At 39.8% G+C, this 21,839-nt stretch overlaps 1 protein-coding gene across 1 annotated transcript in view; it reads left to right on the plus strand.

Moving 5' to 3' along the window:
- The window catches only part of LOC140239154 (something about silencing protein 10-like), a 34,060-nt gene that overhangs the window by 317 nt on the left and 11,904 nt on the right, over positions 1–21,839 (plus strand). Inside the window, exons 2-6 of the mRNA XM_072319038.1 lie at positions 11,105–11,303; positions 12,642–12,870; positions 13,382–13,500; positions 15,029–15,130; positions 19,802–19,858. Coding sequence (XP_072175139.1) covers positions 11,105–11,303; positions 12,642–12,870; positions 13,382–13,500; positions 15,029–15,130; positions 19,802–19,858 — 706 coding nt within the window. The remainder of the gene's footprint in view (positions 1–11,104; positions 11,304–12,641; positions 12,871–13,381; positions 13,501–15,028; positions 15,131–19,801; positions 19,859–21,839) is intronic.

The raw sequence follows: 21,839 nt of genomic DNA on the forward strand, positions 1-21,839 counted from the left end.
CGCAGTCGTGGCCAAGGTATTTAGTCCATGGGCATGGGCCAAGACCCGAAAAATGGGTTGTTGGTACCACCTGAGGTGGCACAACCTTTTTGGTGTCAGTTTGTTTGTCGGGCATAGATATGCTTATCAAGCTATGATAGCATTTCCAAATGAGTAGCTTAGTCATAATAAATGATTTTTTAACCAATTTGGTCTCGTTTTTATATCCCTATACTTCTGAATCGAAACTAACTGCTATACAAAGAAGAGCACTGTCTTCCGTATGTCCACAGGTGTTCTGTTGTAAACGCGGTGCGCTTAGTCTTTGTTCAAGGCAGCGAAGGGAATATCCAAAGGGCTATGATGTCCACAGCTGTCACGCGGTGCGCTTAGTCTTTTTTTAGACCAATGTACAAATACATCAGTTTTAAACAAAAATCACTCTGTTCATTTACAATATTCTTTATTATAATGTATCGTAGTGTACCGGTACATTGTTTTTGCATTATCTTATATTGTTGGATGGAAATAGACCTTATGCATATGACGTCACACGGTCTTACTAACTGAAGGGCGCCCTCCCTCAGAGGGCAAGCGATGCGTTGCTAGAGCGTGCTTTTACACGCGAGGCAATGGGCATTTACACACAACATCGGTGTTTCTTTTACTGTCTTTTCTATTGCATGTAATCTACAGCCCTAGATCGGGAAATTCAAGCTTGTATAGCAAAATCGACATTTGATGTATACATTGCACTCACCAGGTTAATGATATCCAACATTTTGGCACAATTTTCATGAAAAAAGATGCAACTTCCAGCGGTCGTAACAGCTCATCAACCTACGAATCCATTAGCCAATCACATGCGAGGTAGATTTCTACGTGTTTTTAACTAAAACACGTACCTCGCATGTGATTGGCTAATGAAATTCAAAATGGCGACACACATTCAGCGAACGGCGATGTTGCGCTATGGATACAAATTTCTGCGATATAACCTAGGAATTCTGTAGTTACTGTGAGTATTTCGATTGCACAATGTGAGAAAATTACCCAAATATTGCTGCATAATGTGTCATGTCATGTCAAACTTGTTTGATGGTAAAAAAAAACCTGCCACTAGCCTGGGGACTGGCGGCGAGTGAGGCGATCGCCGCTAGCGCGCATAGGAAAAGCACATAACTAGCTGCACGCCTCTGCGATGTCAAGGACTTCGCTTGCCCTCTAAGATGGCGTCGCGAGAGGTTGTCAAGCGAGTGATGACGTCAATGCATAAGGTCTATAAAGCGACATTGGCGTGGTATTAGCGTTTTCACCGTAGCGTTTTCGCCGGAAAATAATAAATAATTGAAAAATACGGTAAAATTCACGAGGAATTGCTTTTGTTATTGTTGTTGTTTTTAGATAAAAGGATATACACTGTATCATATGCTTTGGATATTCCCTTCGCCGTCTAGAATAAAGACTAAGCGCTGTGGACATCATAACCTTTGGATATTCCCTTCGCTGCCTTGAATAAAGACTAAGCGCACCGCGTTTACAACAGAACACCTGTGAACATACCATAGAGCTGCATTTTACAGCTCTATGGAACATACAGAAGACAGTGCTCTTCTTTGTATAGTGGTTAGTTTCGATTCAGAAGTATAGGGATATAACAACGAGACCAAATTGGTTAAAAATTCATTTATTATGACTAAGCTACTCATTTGGAAATGCTATCATAGCTTGATAAGCATATCTATGCCCGACAAACAAAATGACACCAAAAAGGTTTTGCCACCTCAGATGGTACCAATATCTGGCCTGGCCCATGGACTAATTAGGGACTTTTCGATTGGGTGAACGAGAAGGACGTGCCGCCGAGCGCAACCGTACGTCAAGGCGTCACGTCTGTACGTTGACCCGCTGCTAAAACACATTTCGATTTCGGGCGCCGGCGTCACGTCTCGTGGCCTGTGCAGGAGGCAACCAGGCCCTGTGCCTTGCGTGCATATAAGCGGAATTTGTGACTCGTTTCTGTACTTGTAGTTTTGTCTTTGACTAGCTGCGTATCCTCGGAGGAATTATGTGGATTTTAAAACATGATGCATGGTAAGACTACTAGGCAAATGCACTGCTGCACTAGCTAGGCCAAAAACAAAAGCACCAAAATCTGTTTGCGTACAGCATTACGTGTAAATGCATGTGTGGGACCACGGTAGGCAGTTGCAAAGTGCAAAACAGTGAAAACGGGCAAATAAAGTAGGTACCAGAGGCTGTAGTTTGTATGTCAGCGCTGCTGCTGTGACGTATCAAGATCATAAGCTTTCATGTAATTAGAATATAGATATTCTCTCGAAAGAAAAAGGAAAACAGGTGAACTGAGCACGGATTTCCCGAGAGTCATCGTGCTCTATCGCACGATACCCGAGAGGAGTGTGACGTCATAGCAAGGGTGGGTTGAGCGCGGCGCAACCGATTTGGGTGGACAGTGATAACCGGGGTTAACGCGTTCGAAATTTGTGCGATGAGCCGAGGGTTGACACTCGCGCATGCGCAGTACAGTACGTAAAAACTACGTCATAACAGGGTGACGCCTGGCTCAACGTGCAAATCGAAAAGTCCCTATTAAAGGCGTCTGTACGCGTCAGGTCGGCCTGGTCGAATATCATTCATGATAACAACTCCCCATTAAACTCCCCCTTTACACTCAGGGAACTGAAAAGAGCCATCCACGTTGCCAAAAATTCGTCATCAACAAAGAGCTCATCTCCCACCTGACTGATACAGCTTGTAGCATGATCCATTCGCTGTTACTGATGATAAACCACATATGGGACACTTCCACCCTACTACCCCAATGGAAGCACTCTATCGTCATACCCATTGTGAAACCTGGCAAGGATGAGCACGACATACGTTCTTATCGTCCTATCTCCTTGACTCCCTTCTTATGCAAGACAATGGAACGAATGATATGTAGCAGATTAATTTATGTTATTAATAACAAACACCACTTGGTGTCTCACACTCAATCCGCTTTCTTACCCCATCGCAGAATAACCAACAACCTTCTTCTTCTTGAATCAGATGTCCGCAAATCCCTAATCACTAAACATTACACCGCAGCTATTTTTTTAGATCTCAGCCAAGCATTCGACACTGTCGACCACAGTTCCCTTATTGCCAAACTCAAATCTATCGGACTACAAGGTAGATTCCTTGACTGGATCCGCAACTTTTTAGACTCTCGAACTTTACAAGTACGTGTTAACTCCACCTTGTCAGACACTTATCACCAAAATATCGGTCTCCCTCAAGGAAGCGTTATTAGTCCAATTCTCTTTACTCTTTTTATCAACGATATCTCTTACTGTAGCAAATCCATATCTCTTTACGCAGATGACATAGCGATTTGGCGCACTTCCACCAACCTACGATACATAAATTTCAAATTACAGGTGGACATCGACAACGTCGCTTCCTGGCTGAAAAAATGGGGCCTCTCTTTATCAAGCAATAAATAAGTAATGATCTTTTATCCACGATCAGTTGCCGCCAGTAATTTCAACATACAAATATCTGATACTCCTTTAGAAATTGTGCCAAATTACAAATACCTCGGTGTCATTTTTGACTCGTCCCTAACGTGGTTGCCTCATGTCAATTACATACTGAATAAATGTAATAGACGCCTTAACCTTCTTAGGTCTATATCCGGCACGTCGTGGGGTGCTGATACTAAAACTTTGCTATTATTTTATCGTGCATTAATTCGTCCCCACCTTGATTACTCATGTGAAATCTATAATTCCATTTCCCCAACGCTCGCCAAGAAGCTGGACTCAGTTCAAGGCCACGCTCTACGTATTGCCACTGGTGCTCTTCCCTCCACCCCACTACACTCTCTCCAAGTGGAATGCCATGAAGCTCCTTTAGACATACGCCGTGAAAGGTCCGCTTTCAATTACTGTGCATATTTATTTACTCTCTCCACCACTCACCAAGCCCGGGCCGCCATTTCTGACTGCTGGCAGTTTGCTACAGTCAAATGGCCTGAACACAAAAAACCGTTTGCCCTTCGCACTTCACATTTATTACCCACTTTCAGCAAACTCATCCCGCTCTCTGACTGCCCGTGTCCGCCATGGTCAATAATATACCCAACGATTGATCTAATCTGTATGACCACTGCACAAAGACTTCCCACCTTGAAATGCAAAAACAATCTGCTCTCCAGGTAATCAACACCGTTTATGCTAACCACCTTCATCTCTACACAGACGGCTCTCACGACCCCGCCAGCAACAGGGTTGGCATCGGGATTTATATCCCCCGCCATGAAATAAAAATTCATGAAAGAACCTCCCGGATATCCATATGCCGTGCTGAACTCGCTGCAATTTTAGAAGCCCTTACCTGGCTCGAAACTTCTCCGCCGTTGGAAGCTGCAATATTTTCAGACTCCCTCAGTGCTCTGTCTTTATTAGAAAATTACTCCTCCAATAAACATGATCTAACTTGCAAAATTTTATTGAAATGTTCACAATTATTAGCAAACGGATTTTCTCTCTCCCTGGTCTGGATTCCCTCACATTGTGGCATTAAAGGTAACGACTGTGCAGACTCTCTCGCGAAGAAAAGCCTAAAAAAAGATTATACATGTATAACCATTATGATCCCTCCTACTGTTTCTGAAATTAGACAATTAATCTCGACAAAATTTCTGGACGCCTGGAACGAGACCTGGCGCACATCCACTCATGGTCGTCATTTATACTTTATCCATAATAATGTTAAACAGCCTTTCTTCATCAATTGCACCTGTCGACGAGACGAAATTATCATCCATCGACTCAGAATGGGTCGTGCTCGACTCCCCGCTTTCTTACACTTAATTCATAAACACCTCACTGGCCTCTGTCATATCTGCAACTCTCCAGATACTGTAGGACACTACTTGCTATACTGCACACAGTTCCTGAAACAACGCACAGCATTAACCCAAAGGTTACATAAACCCATCTTGCAGTTGTCTGATCTCTTCTCGAATCAGCAATCTATGGACCACCTGCTTCAGTATGTCAAAGACACAAACCAATATTTTAATCTTTGATTTTCTTTTTCTTCTTTCTCTATCCCACTACCTACATTATACATAGGTCTGATATCTGTAGAGGCTTCTCACTCGATTAAATCCATTATCACGTTTAGGCTCTATTTTAACTTAGAAGTATACCCACCCACTGGGAGAACTCCACACTTGTGAACCATCGACGTACACGTACTCAACGCCATCTCTGTTTTATATCGGTACCATGGCATTCTACTTCTAGTACTCAACGCCATGCTTTGTTTTTATACCGGTATTTTTCTCTCAGACCTGGATCATCAATGGCTCGTGGCAATGCCTCTTATGTGTGACTCATTTTTCACATTCTTTTTCTGTGTAATTTTGGTAACGGGCTGACCTTATGTCAGAGAGAGGAGCTCAGCACCCTCCACCCCCCTAGCTGTCTGTTTTCTCTGTTCTGTCCTCACCCTTTCCGCTATTCTTCTATCATTCCCCTCTTCCATGATGTCCCTGCCTACGAGGCTAATAATAATATAAAACCTAGGCCGATAAGTCACTAGAGGCGCCTGCCCCCGGGAAAGGCCGAGACTTCACCGGCGTCGGCCGGTGGGTCCTCTACCTACCTGGCCGACGGTAGCCTTTAAACAAGGCGACTCGCTCTGCGTGCCCCCGTATAGCGCGTTTACCCCACAAACCTGTTGGCCGGCGAGTGGAGCGAGCCGCCTTTATCCACTCGTTCAGGGATGTGTACTTTTGTCGTTGTTGTTGCTTTATATTCTTTGACAAATTTGCGTACAAATTTGACGCAGAAAATACACACGGCACCAAGGCAAGCCGCGCGCGCTTGCTAACAAATTTGTACGCAAATTTGTCAAAGAATATAAATTTGTTAGCAAGCGCGCGCGGCTTGCCTTGGTGCCGTGTGTATTTTCTGCGTCAAATTTGTACGCAAATTTGTCAAAGAATATAAAGCAACAACAACGACAAAAGTACACATTCCTGAACGACGAGTGGATAAAGGCGGCTCGCTCCACTCGCCGGCCAACAGGTTTGTGGGGTAAACGCGCTATACGGGGGCACGCAGAGCGAGTCGCCTTGTTTAAAGGCTAGGCCGACGGGAACGGCGTAACCTTGCATTTCGGTGCAGGAGTAGGCAGGCGACATCTTTCCTAAAACCTGTCCACTTTTTTTCTCTGTAAATATTCTCATTTGTAAATATTAAAATAAATATAATTAGGTTTTGTAGATATTAAAAGTAGTGTAGATTTTTATATGTATTCAGATAAATATTTGAATTCAATATATTTTTTGGAGTAAATTGCCCACCCGGCAGAGAGCTCCATAAAGTTAAAAGAACAACAACAACTGGTCGGCCTATGTTACCAAGTGACTATAGGCCTAGAGATATGGCTATAATTACACAAATTAGCTACATTATTCAGAACAATCTTTTTCCGGGTAAACGTTTGGCGCTAGGCCTAGTGCAGTTTTGCAACGGGTGCCTGAATTCTACTATACCTTGGAAATATACCTCTCGTTGACGTTATCATCGGGACGAAGAATCCACATTAGGACACAAGTCTAGTGGCGCTGTACAGCAGTTGCTGAACATGGACAGGCAAAGGACTCTTCTGGGTCAAATTGGTCTTTTCTTAACCAAAATTTCGACAAGTTGGACTTGAAAGTGTTAATTGATGTACTCTCCACCACAGCAGATGGGAGTTTGTTCCATTCATTAATACATCTCTGAGAAAAGGATCCATGTCTAAGCTTTGAGTAAACTCTCTTCTTGGCAATCCTATATCGATGGCCACGGGTTCTACTATCAGTTGGATGGTCAAAGAAGTGTGTCGGATCAAGGTCATCTAGGCCATGCATTATTTTGTACATCTGAATCATATCTGCTCTACTGTAGAAAAAGAATTCTACTGTATGGCATATGAGAGAATTCAATTTCTACTAGATCTAGATAGTACTAGTTGTAGACAGCTAGCTTAGCTGTGAAAACCTTTTTCCATCTCTCTCTGAGCTTGTCATTACTTCAAATCCTAAAAAATTGTGAATTTTCAAGTTGAAATCAATGCTGGTACACATTCGTTCTCACGGCAGTGCGCACGCAGCTCGCAGTACAGTTGATCGTTGATCTGAATGTAGCGATCCCATGGCTATAACAATCACAGCTAACTATACACAGCCCCGTCGCTGTATGCAGTAAATAGCGACAGGGCTGTAAAATACCGAAACGGCCCACAACACAAAGAGAGCTCAGCGATCGCTTTATGATCGCTTTGAGTTTCGATACTTGACATCATTTTTTGTCACCTCAAACTCATTAAATGTAATCTTCATTAATGACATTACATACAGTGTAGTTATGTTATCGATATTGACATACACATTTCACAACTTACCGAAAATGAAGATTATATGCAGCATGTGCGAACGGTACATCTGATAATCGGGAGTTCACGCGATCGGACCGTGCGTGCTGCTACCAAAGAGTGCACGCACGCAGTAGATCGCTGCACTTCCAGCCACACGCGCACGCATAATTTGCATTTGCTGAGTGGTCAATGCGCCATTTTGAATTCTGCAACGATGAACCCCGACGGTCGGGGATTGCGCTAGAAAGTGCCGTTTTTTTTTGCTCAATGGACTTATTGTGAGGGCTCTCTGCTCTATGGACTTATGTACCTTCTGTAATATATAAGCATGCACTTTACGTGAGTAATGTACAAATATCTTTTTATAAGTTTATTTGTTATAAGTTTTATAGTTGTGTTGTGGTTCCTCACTTTGATGGCGAGGCCTCGTCTGTCAAGCATCTGGTCGGGCTAGATCACAGCCTACTTTTCTATGGTATCTTTAAAATTGACATACTTTTTTCATTTCCCTTGGCTTGTCCCACGTCTTGCGGTATTGGTTGCTTACAAAGCGGTTGATTGAGGTGTTGAGTGTTCTGTGTTGCATGTGTGTGTGTATGAATGAAATAAGAATGAAAATGTGATTTTATGTCGATTTCCGAAAATGGTGAATTATGAAATTTGGCAGATTAGAAATTAAAGAGAATTAAAATAGTGGGGGAGACAGGAATTAGAGACAAAGAAAAGAGAACAAATGGGGAAGGGATAAAGAGAAAGTCCATGGGAAAAGGGGTAAAGAAAATGCATGAATACAGAGTACAAAGATCTGTGTATAGCACTGAAAAGAAACAAATCAAAAAGAATAGATTTTCAATATAGAAGTAGCCTTAAAATGAAAGGGAAAGTAGGAAGGAAAGAAAGAAGAGACAGATGGGTTCAAAAAGAAAGAAGGAAAGAAAAAAAATCAATTTGAAAAGAAAAGAGAGAAAGAGATTGAAAACTTTAGGGAAAAAAGATGAATACTGTACAGAAGGAAAAAAGAATTTGTATTGTACAGAAAGGAAAGAAAAAAGATGCTTACTGATAGAAGGACTTTGTGGAAACAAACAAAAATATATTTGGTTTGTTGGAGAGGAAAGAAACTAAATGTAGAGGAAGGGAAAGATGTAAGCAAGGAATCAAAGAACAAATTAAAAGAAGAAAATAACATTAAAAAAAGAAATATTTTAAAGGAAAAGTTGGGAGGGAAATACAAGAGTGTAAAAATAGGAAGGAAAGTGAAAGATATAAATTGCATGCACTTGAAAAATGAAAGAAGCTAGAAAGAATGAAAGATACAAGAATGCACACAGACACTTTTAGTGATATTCCTTTTTCTGAATTTCATTTAATATCAGCACACACGTAACATAGGGGGCCTATACAATTCAATGCAAACACACACACACACGCACACAAACGTCACATTTGAATGTATACATATATGTATGAATTGCTTTGATTTGAATTGAATTGAAAAACAAACCCCAAGGCACCTAACAGCCCTGGAGGCCTGTATCATGCTGATAGTACAACCATGTACAGCAAGACTTGGTGCAGGAAAGGTACAAGCTGACAGAAAGCGGCAACAAAATTATCTTCTTAAGGATACCATACTGTAAAGTGTATAAACTCACTGTGATCGATTCGAGAATGCTACAGTCAGAGCCAACCATCGATTGTATCGCACGGAATGTGCACTGTTGTCGGCTTTGAGTTTGACATGAAAATTTATCATTTTGAGGATTCAAACTACAGCTGTAGTTAGACGACAAACTCAGAGGGAGACAGGAAAAGGTGTTTGCATACTAGTATCACTTTCAGTTGAAGACTGAATTTTATGACATAAAACTGAAATTCAGGCATCCAGTGCAAAACTGCACTAGCACCAAAGATTCTTGCAGAACTTGACAGTATGGCAGTACTGGTTTATATGCCGGGGCCGGGTAGGGTGCATGTGCAGTGCCAATAATTTACAAGACCTTGCAAGTATTTAACACTGCCTTGAAACTAGCTGCTGCTGCCTTCTGTCACCGTCAGCAAGTTGTACCTTGTGTTCATCACTTCAAAAGGTCCTCGAGGGACTATAACTGGAAGTATAACTTTGGGTACTACAAGAGTGGACGAGAATGGAGTTTCCATAATTACACAATTTGAATTGATTTTGAAATGTAGATTTGAAAGTCATGCTGTGTTTGATGTCTACGGTTTGTTTGGGGGGTGGGGGGAGATCATTCCAGAGTTTCATGACTTTGGGGAAAGAGGATTCTGCAAATGGTATTGATGAGCATTGAAACACAGCTAACTGCTTGTCGTGTGCTTGCCTACTTCTTAGACTTCGTCTGAAGATAGTCTCCTCGTGGTAGGTAAAGTTCTGCATTGAGTATCTTACGGAGTGTGGTTAGCCTTCAGATTAGGCGTATTTTCTCTATGCAGTCCCAATTAAGTCATGCAAGCTTTCTGGTTACACTGGACTGAGGAGTGAAGTCTCCGAGGATGAACCTTGCTGCCCTCCACTGTACATGTACTTTCTACAGGAGGTCCACTGTATTTCTTGGTTCCAGGGTTCCATGCTGAGCTGGCATATTCTAGGTTGGGTTGAACTATGGACCTCAAGGTTTTCTTTTACAGTTCTTGAGCAGGAGGAGAAATTCCTTTACAGGAAGTTGAGCATCTTGGTTGCCTTGGTAGCAGCATTGTATAGACTGCTTGCCCCACTTCAGGTTGTTTTGGATGACGATTCCCAAATATTTTATCTCGTTAACCTCTTTCAGGGGGCTACCAATCATCTGGTAGTCAGTCTTGCCAGGATTTTGTTTTCTAGAGACTCTCATTACTTTACACTCTGAGGGGTTGAACGTCATGCCCCACTTCGTCAGTCCATTCTAAAAGATGGTTGAGGTCAGTCTGGAGAGAATTTTTGTCTTCTGGACTGAGGATTAGCCTGTAGACAGTCATCAACAAATACAAACCTGGTTGTTGATGTGATGGACTTTATGACATCGTTTATGTAGAGGATGAATAGGTGCGGACTGAGGACGGTTCCTTGGGGCACGCCGCTGAGTATGGGCTTCCATGGAGATGTTTTTCCATTTACTGCTACCCTCTGTACATGCCCGACCAAACAGGCCTTAATCCATGCTAGAGTTTTACCTTGAATTCCGTAGAAACTTAACTTCTGTTGTAGATGTCTATGTTGGACTACATCAAATGCTTTGATGTCATGTCTGACATTCTGGCCAGTGGAAGGGGCATGGCGGCAAATTACCGATGGCTGGTGGGTTTTTCAAGCACTGCTGGCAGATGTGACTAAAAATAATCATAGACTGCATTACTATAAAATCAAGAGTAGGCATGTGTGTTGGTGTCCAAAGTATTCTAAGTTGGTTGCAGAGGATTTTTATTCAGTCTGATGAAAATAAGATGACTAGCATACACATCACAACACAATAACAAGCTCTTATGATCCACCTTTTATTATCAGTGAGAAAAATGGCTGAAATAAAGTGTGAAGTTCCTACAAATTAAACTACAAACGTGTAGTCTACAATGTTTTATGTCTTGTAGATGCCTCAAGATATTTGTAGAGCATGTCTATCATACAGTATACATCTGTTGATATACAATATGTACCATGCTGTTTCTCATTGCTTGAATGAATTCACAGGAAAGGAGGACATCAGAAGAAGGCTGAGGACTATGAGTATGATAGCGATGATCCAAGAGCATATGAAAATGAAAAAGTGCCAGATCCAACTTCAAGGGAGTACTTCTATGATGATGTCGATGAATTCCATGCAAACAAGGACAAGATCAATCTTGAGACAGGAGGAACATTTGAACCAGCAGACAGCTCAGAAAATGAGGTGGGTCAAAATGTTATGAGGTCAGGTGTTTTCACCCTTCAGTCCAATCACATATACAATAACAGTTCCAGTTGTACAACCACGAATAAGTATAAGTGAAAGAAAGCTTGTGGAGTGTGTATAACGTGTAAGTCTCGCACTTGTCCCATGATTCATTCTACTAATAAATACATACATCTGTAGGGCTGTAGATAAAAAGGTCCTATGATTTGCTTGAATAATTTGTGTGTTTTGATAGCTACTGATAGGATACAGTATGCTGCACATGTCCATTAGCAGAAAACTGTTTTAATGGGAATTGAATGGCCCAGCAGTAACTAAAAGACATCAGTTTGCAAGCTGACCAAAATGATTAAGAATAGAACAAAGAAACGCAGAGAAAATGTAAAGAGAGAACTGAAACATATTTGGTATTTCTATTAAAGAGGACTGGTTTCTGACCCAGTTGTGGGTAGCATTCTCTATTTCTTCTTTCCGTTCTTCCTTGTTGATTACAATGGAAATATACGTTGTTGAGGTTCTTCTGCTAGACTGCTCTTCTATCCATCAGTGTGGTGGGAGATTTGATATCTATTCACCATGTCAGAATATAGATCAAAATGAAAAGTGTCTCCTTTTTTGAGGGACATCTGCAAACCAGTATTAACTTTCTTTTAAAACTATGTATTTGTGTGTTTGTGGGAATGAGAGATTAATCTGATGGAACATTTCTCCCATTTTTTTTTTTTTGGTCTGTCGGATCTGCTTGAATGTGTGCATATTTATGTATCAAATGTATCAAACCATTATTGTTTGAAATGACCATAGATTTATATATTCTATGATGATGAGAATGGTGATTATGAATCACAACTTTGATGACATTTTGTTTATAAGAGATGATTTCTTGGTATAAAGTTAACTATCAATGTGTTCATTTACTCTCCCATTTTATTTTTGTTTTAGTATTGAGCATAATTGTATCGTCAATTGATGTGTTCTATGGACTCGATACCAATTCAATATTTACTATTTATTAGTATTTTACTAGTACAGTGCAGCAAAATAGCTTTAAGGAGCTCTTGCTACACTGTAGATCAAACAATTTATAAATATTATCATTTATTTAGTTATTCATTGTCTTTGGATTTACTTGAAATCTCTCTATTTCTTTTTATTTTTTGTTTCCTTGTTAGATGAGCTCAGCAGTACTGTTGTCATTAGATTCCTGTGGGCCATAATAAAGCCCACTAACTGCCACATGTACGTACTATTTCTTTTTGTCAGGCACCTGTATTTTATGTACCATAGGAGGAAACAACTCTTAGCTGATAAACTTATTTTGCTTTGTCTATACAGGAGGAAATTCTTGGCTGGGATGATGAAGATGATGATGAAGAAGACGCCATCCTGAAGAAACGACTAGAGGAGTTTAGAAGACAAGAGAAGTTAGAAGAAATTGCCAGTGATCTTGAGGAAGACCAGGAGGATGGAGAGGAGGAGGAGGAGGGTGGTGTGTCGTTGTCGTCATGGGGAAAGAGAAAGCAGACTTTCTATGATACTGACTACATTGATGATGATCTTCCAGGTATTCAAAAAAATCCCACTGTGTCTGAACTTTTATTCCAGTCTTTGAATCTTATGAAAATAAGTGGACTGAGGTTAAAATGAAAGTGCGCTATTCATACAACTTGTGTTGGATTCTCAGCTTATGGTATGCATGTATTCTAGCCTAGGAGAGATGATTATAATCTACTAGTAGATAAATACGCAAAGAGCTTTGAGCAGGGAGACGTACATTGAACATTCTCGATGCAAGACTACATGTATGTTGTGAGCTTTCTCTTTTTTCACTTGAGATCTTCCTACTTCCAAGGCTCTACCGGTCCTCTGGCTCTCATAACTTTTTTTTTTTTTCTTTTATGCCTGCACCATTGAGGGCATTAGAAGCAATCTTCCTTCTATTTATCAGTGATGTAATTGAGGAAATCATATCAAGCAGTTAATTTGTTTACAAACATCAGCCTGAGTAGAGGTGATGAACTTAAAACCATGCTGTTTGGCCTGTTGCCATGGTGATGGTATGATATGATCTCCAGGTATGGACCAAGCTGAGGAGGAGGCCCAGCAGGAGGAAGAGGAGAAGGAAGCACTAGCCATTCAAACCAGGATGGCTGAGGCTCTGGAAGAAGAAGATTTTGGCCTGGAAATATTCAAGGTTTGACTAACCTCAGATTTAGACAGAGATCACCCTATCATATGTGACCGTGCATCACAAAACCAACAAAAGGTTGCACTCACTGATTTTGTGTGAGGATTGAAAATAGGTGATATTGGTCAACCCAGCCAATCCTAATTTTTTAAAAAACATTTTCTGAAAGAATAAGTCTTCTACATTTTATCAAAGTTACTCAGTTTGGGATCATAAAATGAAAAGGAATTTTTTTTTTTTTTTTTTTTTTTTTTTTTTTTTTTTTTTTTAGCAGTCTTTCTTGTACACTTTGGTAGAATAGTGTGATTAGGCGTTTATACTTTAGCAGAGTCCCCTTTTCATTTCTTAAAAAACCCTATCTATACTTTTTCATTTTCAACTCTAATAACTTTGGAAAGGGCGGTGCTACTGCTTTGAAAGTTGGCATTAATCATCTATAGAATGTGTTCATAAAGCATGCTCAATCTCAGATTAATCTGATAATCTCTTCTTTGTTGTTGCTCCAGTGGTTTACATCCTGTCTTTTGTTCCATTCATGGCACAGCTAGCACAGCTTGGTAAAGATTATAAGCACTTGAATAGACCCTGTACTTCAAAGCCTCTTTCCAGAGTGTGTGCTTTCTTTCCAATATCAGGATAGATAGGAGAGTCTATTTGAATTGAGTGAACCATCATTTTAAAACTTAGGGTCTGCTCTTTCAGAATCTGCTCTTAACTAAAATCCATGTCTGGCGACTTTTTGTTGACTTTGTGGTGCAGGGTCACATATACCAACATACATGTACATTGTATACCAGTATTTCAGAGAAAGGGAAAGAGGTGGAATCTTCAGGTAAAGAAATTGCACTCACTACCAATTGTATGATTCCAATAAAATGAGATAAACTAGCAAAAACAAAGGAGGGGTCAATGCGTTAAATCATTTTCCAAAAGGCCAATTTATGGAAATTACAAAACAGTGATACACTGCCATGCTGTTGATTATAATTTTTGTTTTTGCTGATGATATAAGAATTGTATGGTTGCAGTAACTTCATTTCTTTAGCAATTTTCTCAAGGATGATTCTTTCGCATGCTAAAAATGGAGAGAAATGCAGCACAGGTGCTGATTTTAAGAAAATCTTTCTGCATCTTTTCACAAACACACTTTTTGAAAAAAAAAAAAATCTTCTCATCAAACCTCTTATAAAGTTCCTGTACTACTTAACAGGCTGACTACTATTTCACCATATATTTAGCGAGTCTAGTTTTTTTTTTTTTTTTTTTCGAATTAGGACTTCTCAACTATATGGTTGTGTGTGGTTAAATTTGCGATTGTAGAGTGCTGTACTGAAGGGAGAAATGTATGTGAGCACGTCTCATTTATGTCAGAATTAGAGTTAATCTTTTTGTGTGTTTTAAATTCAGGAATAGCACCTGATTTGCAAAATTTGTGAAAATAAAGACATGAAATTTTAGGCATATACAGGAACAATTGAGTGAAAGATAGAAGCTGGAATGAAATGTAATGTCCAATAATCACATTAATTGACAGATACAAGGCCAGCACGCAGAGAAAGTGTCTAAAGATGAGGAACTTGAAGAGAGCAAAGTTGCCAAGGATCTCAGCAAGTTGTCTAAACGAGAAAAGCTGGATGTGAGTTTTAACCATCAGTTGTCTTCTTTATTCTTTTTTTTTTTTGGGGGGGGGGGGATGACCCATCATATTGCAGTTCTCTCATACATGCATGACCCTTGTATGTTACGAACCAAGAGAAGTTTTATTTTTGTAAAATAAATGCATTTTTAATCCAAAAAGTTGCTGTGAACAGAATAGCCATTTTGTCAGATTATGAATGAATAGATGGTACACAGAGCACACATAGCATTCTTTTACTTGTCAAAAATGGATCACTTCCCAATGTGGTGCAAAGGCATCTAGCTTACATTACCATACCATGCCACAGATCACTTGATTGCAAACTGGTCCAAAAGTAGACCGTACCAGAAGTTGACAGTAGAAGAGTGCAGGTAACACACACTACGTGTACATGGTAACATGTGACCACTCTGGCTAGAGTCCAAAAATAACTTGTGATGTTCATGTACTGTATGCTGTCTGGACAGAGTGCTCGCATGCTCCCAATTAAATGTGACATGCTATTATATGTATGGTTTGGGTGGCTTTTGAGCACTTGATCATGTCCTGTAGTACAAGACAGTCTCATTGATGAGATTTTATGTGGCATACTAAAAATGAGAGTCAAAGTAAATTTAAGCGAATCCCAAACTTCAGCCTTGACTTGGTCTAAGCCTCTCATTTACATACTGTACTCTCACTGAAAAGAGGAGGAAGCTGAGATTAGTTAGCACGTGTCTGCTGGAGTATTACAATAGAGGGCAGCATTCCCTTGTATAGAGGGTAGCGTATTAAGGTGCTAGGCTGGACGGTCATGAATAAACATTACACGATGATGTCTCGAATCCGTTGATTGCATGCATTGCATACAACACTCGCACCAAAACACAGATGCATTTCAGCATGGGATATACAAAACATTATAAGAATCCAAACAACCCCAGCATGGCAGCGAATCTCGCATAGCTCAGTGGGTTGGGCGCAGAGTCACAGACTCGACACGAAGGGCTGTGCGAGTTCGAAACCGGTTCAAAACGTGGTCAGAGTCTTGAAATCATTTTCACCATGTTTTTTGTGTTTTTTATAAGTGGGATTGAGGTTTATTTCGTCAGTAAATTGAAGTCTTTTAAGACATCAAAGTGCAATACACGTCTATGACTGACGTCAGTACTAATGCGTATTCATGACCGTCCAGCCCAGCACCTTAATACGCTACCTATATAGAGCGATACAGTGCACTCCCGTTATAACGAACACGGTTATAACGAAATTTCGTTATGACGAAGTAAAACTTCTGGTCCCAAAATTATCACCATTAAAGTCTATGGTACAAAATTCGCTTATAACGAACAAGGTTATAGCGAAATTTTTGTTATAACGAAGTCTTTTCGGAGCACTACTGACAAAGAAAAACAAAGAAAATGTGCTCCGTTATAACGAAATCCGGATTGCTTTCGAAAATACGTAGTGGAACAAGCATTTTTAGAGTCTCTGTACAGGCGAACGTTTCACATCATTGTGTGTTTGTTCTGTGTGTCACGCACAGTTTCCCGAGGGGAACGTGCGTTATTGTAATACAATAATCTGAAATTAAATAAGGTTCGTTTTATTGTTCCAAAGGTTCTTTATTACAAAACTCACAGATTCTGATACACCTATTAGATAAAATGTCTGTTAGTTCTGAAATGAAATAGAGTTTGTTATGACGAACATTTTGGCGTTATTCCAAAGGTTCGTTAATCCAACGATAAAATGATATGGTTCTTATTTCGACGTTTCGTTAGTCCGAAAACGATATGAATTCCAAACGTTCGTTAATCGGAACGTCAAAAAGTTTCGTTAATCCAAAAGTGAAAAAAGTGAGTCTACTAACAAAACTTTGGAATTGTAAACCTTATAATCGTCTTAAGATAACCAAACCTTTGAAATAACCAACCTTTAGCATTTTCTGGATTAACAAACCTTTGGAATAACGACCTTTTCTTTTATTTTCGGATTAAAGGTAGGGGATACCTTTTACAGACCTCCCAAAATGCAGCAAAACATTAAATATGAACCTCAGGGGACTTGTTTAGGCCACTGCTGAGAAATTTGGAAGTCCACAGTTATCTACAATTTGAATAATGCACAAAACTCAACTACTCAGTAGTTCTGTGTGTCAGCCACACTTAAGCCTTTTTGTTGCAGTCTTCTGTACTTTTTTTATCTATAAACACAAATCTAAAAGTTTAAGAGCTGATGTAATAGCATAATAGAGTGTGTGGCAAGAATGTATATAGAAATGTTTGTAAGTTTTGATGAATTTTCTTCACAACATATACATGATGGACACACATGCAGTGCATGGGTCTGCAAAGGTAGCCTAGCAATGTACTGGAATTTACGGTGAGCTCCGAAAAAAATTCAATTCAAAATCTAACGGTCAATAAAAGTGTACTAAATGTTACCTTCCACTTGCAATACTTTATGGGAGTTTCTAAAATGATACTCTCTTCAACATACCACTGTATTTATACAACTCTTCATTTAAGGCATGCAAATGGGAGTCCCTACCTTTAAAAAACCTTCGGAACAACAAACGTTGGGAATCGTGAACCTTTCTTATTTTTAGCTCACCTGATGCCAAAGGCTCAAGTGAGCTTTTGCGATCGCCCTTCGTCCGGCGTCCGTCGTGCGTCGTCCGTCGTCCGTTGTGCGTAAACTTTTTACATTTTCATCTTCTTCTTGAAAACCCCAAGACCGATTTTCATCAAACTTGGTAGGTAGCATCCCTAGGGGGTTAGGAACTCAATTTGTTAAAATGGGCACCATGCCCCACCCAGGGGGCCCCCAGGGGGCCCAAACCCCCCCCCCCCCCAAAAAAAAAAAAAAAAAAAAATTAAGGAATCTGTAAAAATCTTCTTCTCTAGAACCAGAAGTGATAGAGCTAAGTTAATACTATGAGTTAGTACATTGATGTCTGTAGTTTCAAGTTTGTTCATGGCAGAATCAGGGGTGCCCCCCCTTGGGACCCAGGGGAGGGGGAGGGGGGTGGGGAGGGGTCCTAATGGGGCCTAAATTGTACATTTTCATCTTCTTCTTGAGAACCCCATGACCAATTTTCACCAAACTTGGCAGGTAGCATCCCTAGGGGGTTAGGATCTCAATTTGTCAAAACGGGCACCATGCCCCACCCAGGGGCCCCCAGGGGGGCCCAAATCCCCCAAAATGAAGGAATCTTTAAAAATCCTCTCTAGAATCAGAAGTTACAGAGCTAAGATAATACTACGAGTGAGTACATTAATGACTGCAGTTTCAAGTTTGTTCATAGCAGATCCAGAGGTGCCCCTCTTGGGGGCAGGGGGGGGGGGGGGGGGTTGGGAAGGTCCAAATGGGGGCCTGAATTGTACATTTTCATCTTCTTCCTGAAAACCTCATGATGGATTTTCATCAAACTTGGCAGGTAGCATCCCTAGGGGGTCAGGATCTCAATTTATCAAAATGGGCACCATGCCCCACCCAGAGGGCCCCAGGGGGCCCCAATCCCCCCAAATTAAGGAATCTTAAAAATTTTTGGCCCTTATTGTACATTTTCATCTTCTACTTGAGAATGCCTGGTCAAATTTTAGTAGAGCTGTGAATAATTTAGATTAGTGACTGCGTGAAAGGTGAACTTGCGATACTCAGGTGAGTGCTAGACCCGCGGGTCTCTTGTTTGATTTACAAACCTTCGGAATGACGAACCTCATTTCATTCTCCGATCAACGAACCTTCTGAAAAAGAACAATATTTTTATATCTAAATTATGAACTTTCGGAATAATGAATCTTTGGAAGAGCAAAGCTTCAAATGAAACCTTCGGAATCCCAGTAATGGTGAAATTTCAGAATAAGGAGCCTTCGGAGTAACGAACTTTAGTAAGAAACCTTTGGTAGAGCGAACTGTAACTGAATCCTAAACTGTCAATTTCTATATATGTGTGACAATACAAACAACTTTATGCTCTCTTTTAGATATAATATTCAAACGAAATTAAAAAGGTGCCATCCCATTTCACATACATGTAGCTTTCCAGTGTATGAAGAGTATTCAACAAACGGAATATGATATATGCGTGGTTTCCTTGTTTTCGTTATATATTTTATTTGTTTGGTTATAACGAAAGAAAACTGCTGGTCCCGAGCATTTCGTTATAACGGGAGTGCACTGTATCAATATATTACATGTACACAAGCATTTGTGCTGCGAGGTGCACTATATTGGTAAGACCTTTGTTTCTAGCTGAATACATCATTGTGGCTCTTGTGTAATGTAGTATATTCAGTCACAAGGGTAGGTTTATTGATAGATCTATAAAAAACATAGAGCATGTGACAACTTTTTTTTTCTTTACACTGTACTAATGACCCCAAATGCTGTTGTGATAAATTGTATTCTTTATTTGACCCATGTTGTCAAGCAAGTAACAATCATTGCAGCTTGATGTGTTTTAAGTTTTATCATAGCACCTGGGCCTGAACCAGCGAGCTACATATATTTTCTTTTTTTTTTCTCTGATCAGTTCATTTATCATAAGTTCTGATACTCAAATTGAAAAAGTTTGTAATAACAACATTGGGCAAAGTTGACAATAGGTTGCTTTTGATTATTTTTTCGCCAAAGAAAAGTGAAACTGATATGTGTAAACTTCAATTGCCTTCTTAAAAACAGATCTTGAAGAAGGAGTCTCCAGAATTTCTCCAACTTGCAGCAGATTTCAAACTCAGGGTAGGTATCTCAATACGTTTGTTATCTCCTCCCAACTCATTGTGGCAATTGATTTTTCACTTGCTTTACAGTCTTCCACATCACCACCTTCTTCTTCTTCTTCTTTTTCTTCCTCTTCTTCTTCTTATCATGTAGATTAATGTTGCTGAAGATACAGGCAAGATATCAAGCAAAATTTATTCAGATGTAGTGCAAAAACTGTTTGACTTGTTACATTAACTTCTTTTTTTTTTGTAATGAAGTACCTCTGATTATAACTCTCTTCTCGGCACACTAACCAAGATTGAATGATTTTTGAAAACTTGTACGTACAATTGTAGAACATGTCGAAACATGTGAGGTCTACACCATTTTGATTTGGAATGGATGCTGATGTACAGTGTGCACAGTGCTTTGTATTACAAACGGAAATGTGACAAACTTTTATAGTGCCAAAAATGCACTGATGGTATGCTTCTTACATACATTGTACAATGTAGGTTCTTCATTGATATTCTGGTTGTCAACAGATATATATGAACAGTTTGTTTGCAAAAACCGATAAGTCCATATTTGCCAAATGGAGATATTTGCGATTGAAAGTCAAGAAAAATAAAGGGAATAACAAGAAAGTTTTTGCTTCTTTTGACCATAACTTCAAAAATGTACCTTGATATGAAGTGACCAATATATCATATAAAAGGTATTATTATGCCTCCGCCAACGAAGTGGCCGGAGGCATTATGTTTTCGGGTCGTCCGTCCGTCCGTACGTCCGTACGTCCGTACGTCCGTACTTCCGTATGTCCGTACTTCCGTACGTCCGTACGTCCGTACGTCCGTCCGTCCCGTTTTGTTTTTGTCGATATCTCAAGAACCGTGTGGTGGTTTTGCATCAAACTTGGTATGAGGGTATATCCTTGGGGGATGATACTTTGTGTGGATTTTAGGGTCACAGGGTCAAAGGTCAAAGGTCACAGGTTATTTTGTGAAAAAAAAATTGAAATTTCATGTTTTTCTCCATATCTCGCAAATGGTTCAAGGTATCTTCATGGAACTTAGTATATATGCTTGTACCGATGGGCAGTGATTATCTAGGGAAGTTGGGGGTCATGGGTCAAAGGTCAGGGGTCAAAGGTCAAGGTCAACTCCTCAAAATATAACTACTTTCCTTATATTTATGCAGTGCCTGAAGGATTTTTTTAAAACTTGATGTATGCATGTATAACCCAATATATATTCTGTGGGAAGTTTCTTGCCAAAAGGTCAAAGGTCAAGTGAAAGTGCTAAATTGCACTTTTTCCTCCATATCTCAAAAATAACTCAAGGTATTGTCATGAAACTTACATATTTATGCATGTTCTACCTAACAGTGATTCTCTTTGGAACTGTGGGGTCAAAGGTCAAAGGCCAGGTTTCGATAATACTATTTTACCATTTGATACTGAAATTATACTTTTTCTCAATACCTTGAAAATTACTCAATGCATAAACTTGTAAAAGGGTCAAAAGTCAAGTGAAAATCATCAGTTCCCCCAAATACACACATTGTACCTGCACTCTTGATGTTTTAATCATTCATCCAATTGAACCTAGTTCTAGGAAAGTGAACATTCAGCACATTTGTGGCAAACCTGTCATTTTAATATTTTGCCAATTGTGTGAAACTGTCATCACACATTGTCAAGACATTGTACTATAGACCTATTAGGAGAACCATGTATTATGGCGGAGGCATACACCAGTCGCCGTAGCGACATTTCTAGTTATGTACTTTATGACAGAGACCGTGCTTCAAAATCTTCAAAAATGGACTTATTGGTTTTTGCAAACAAACTCTTCATATGTTGTGAAGTAGTCAGTCTCTTTGAATTCATTTTATGTTTTGTCATCAGATGTTTTGATCTGAATGTAATAAATGTACACGGACCTCTGTTTTATTAATTTTTTTGTTAATTCTCTCCAGTCTTTGGCTACATGAGTACATTGATGTTACATTGAAG

The sequence above is a fragment of the Diadema setosum genome, chromosome 15, assembly GCF_964275005.1.
Source record: "Diadema setosum chromosome 15, eeDiaSeto1, whole genome shotgun sequence".
Taxonomy (NCBI): Eukaryota; Metazoa; Echinodermata; class Echinoidea; order Diadematoida; family Diadematidae; genus Diadema; species Diadema setosum.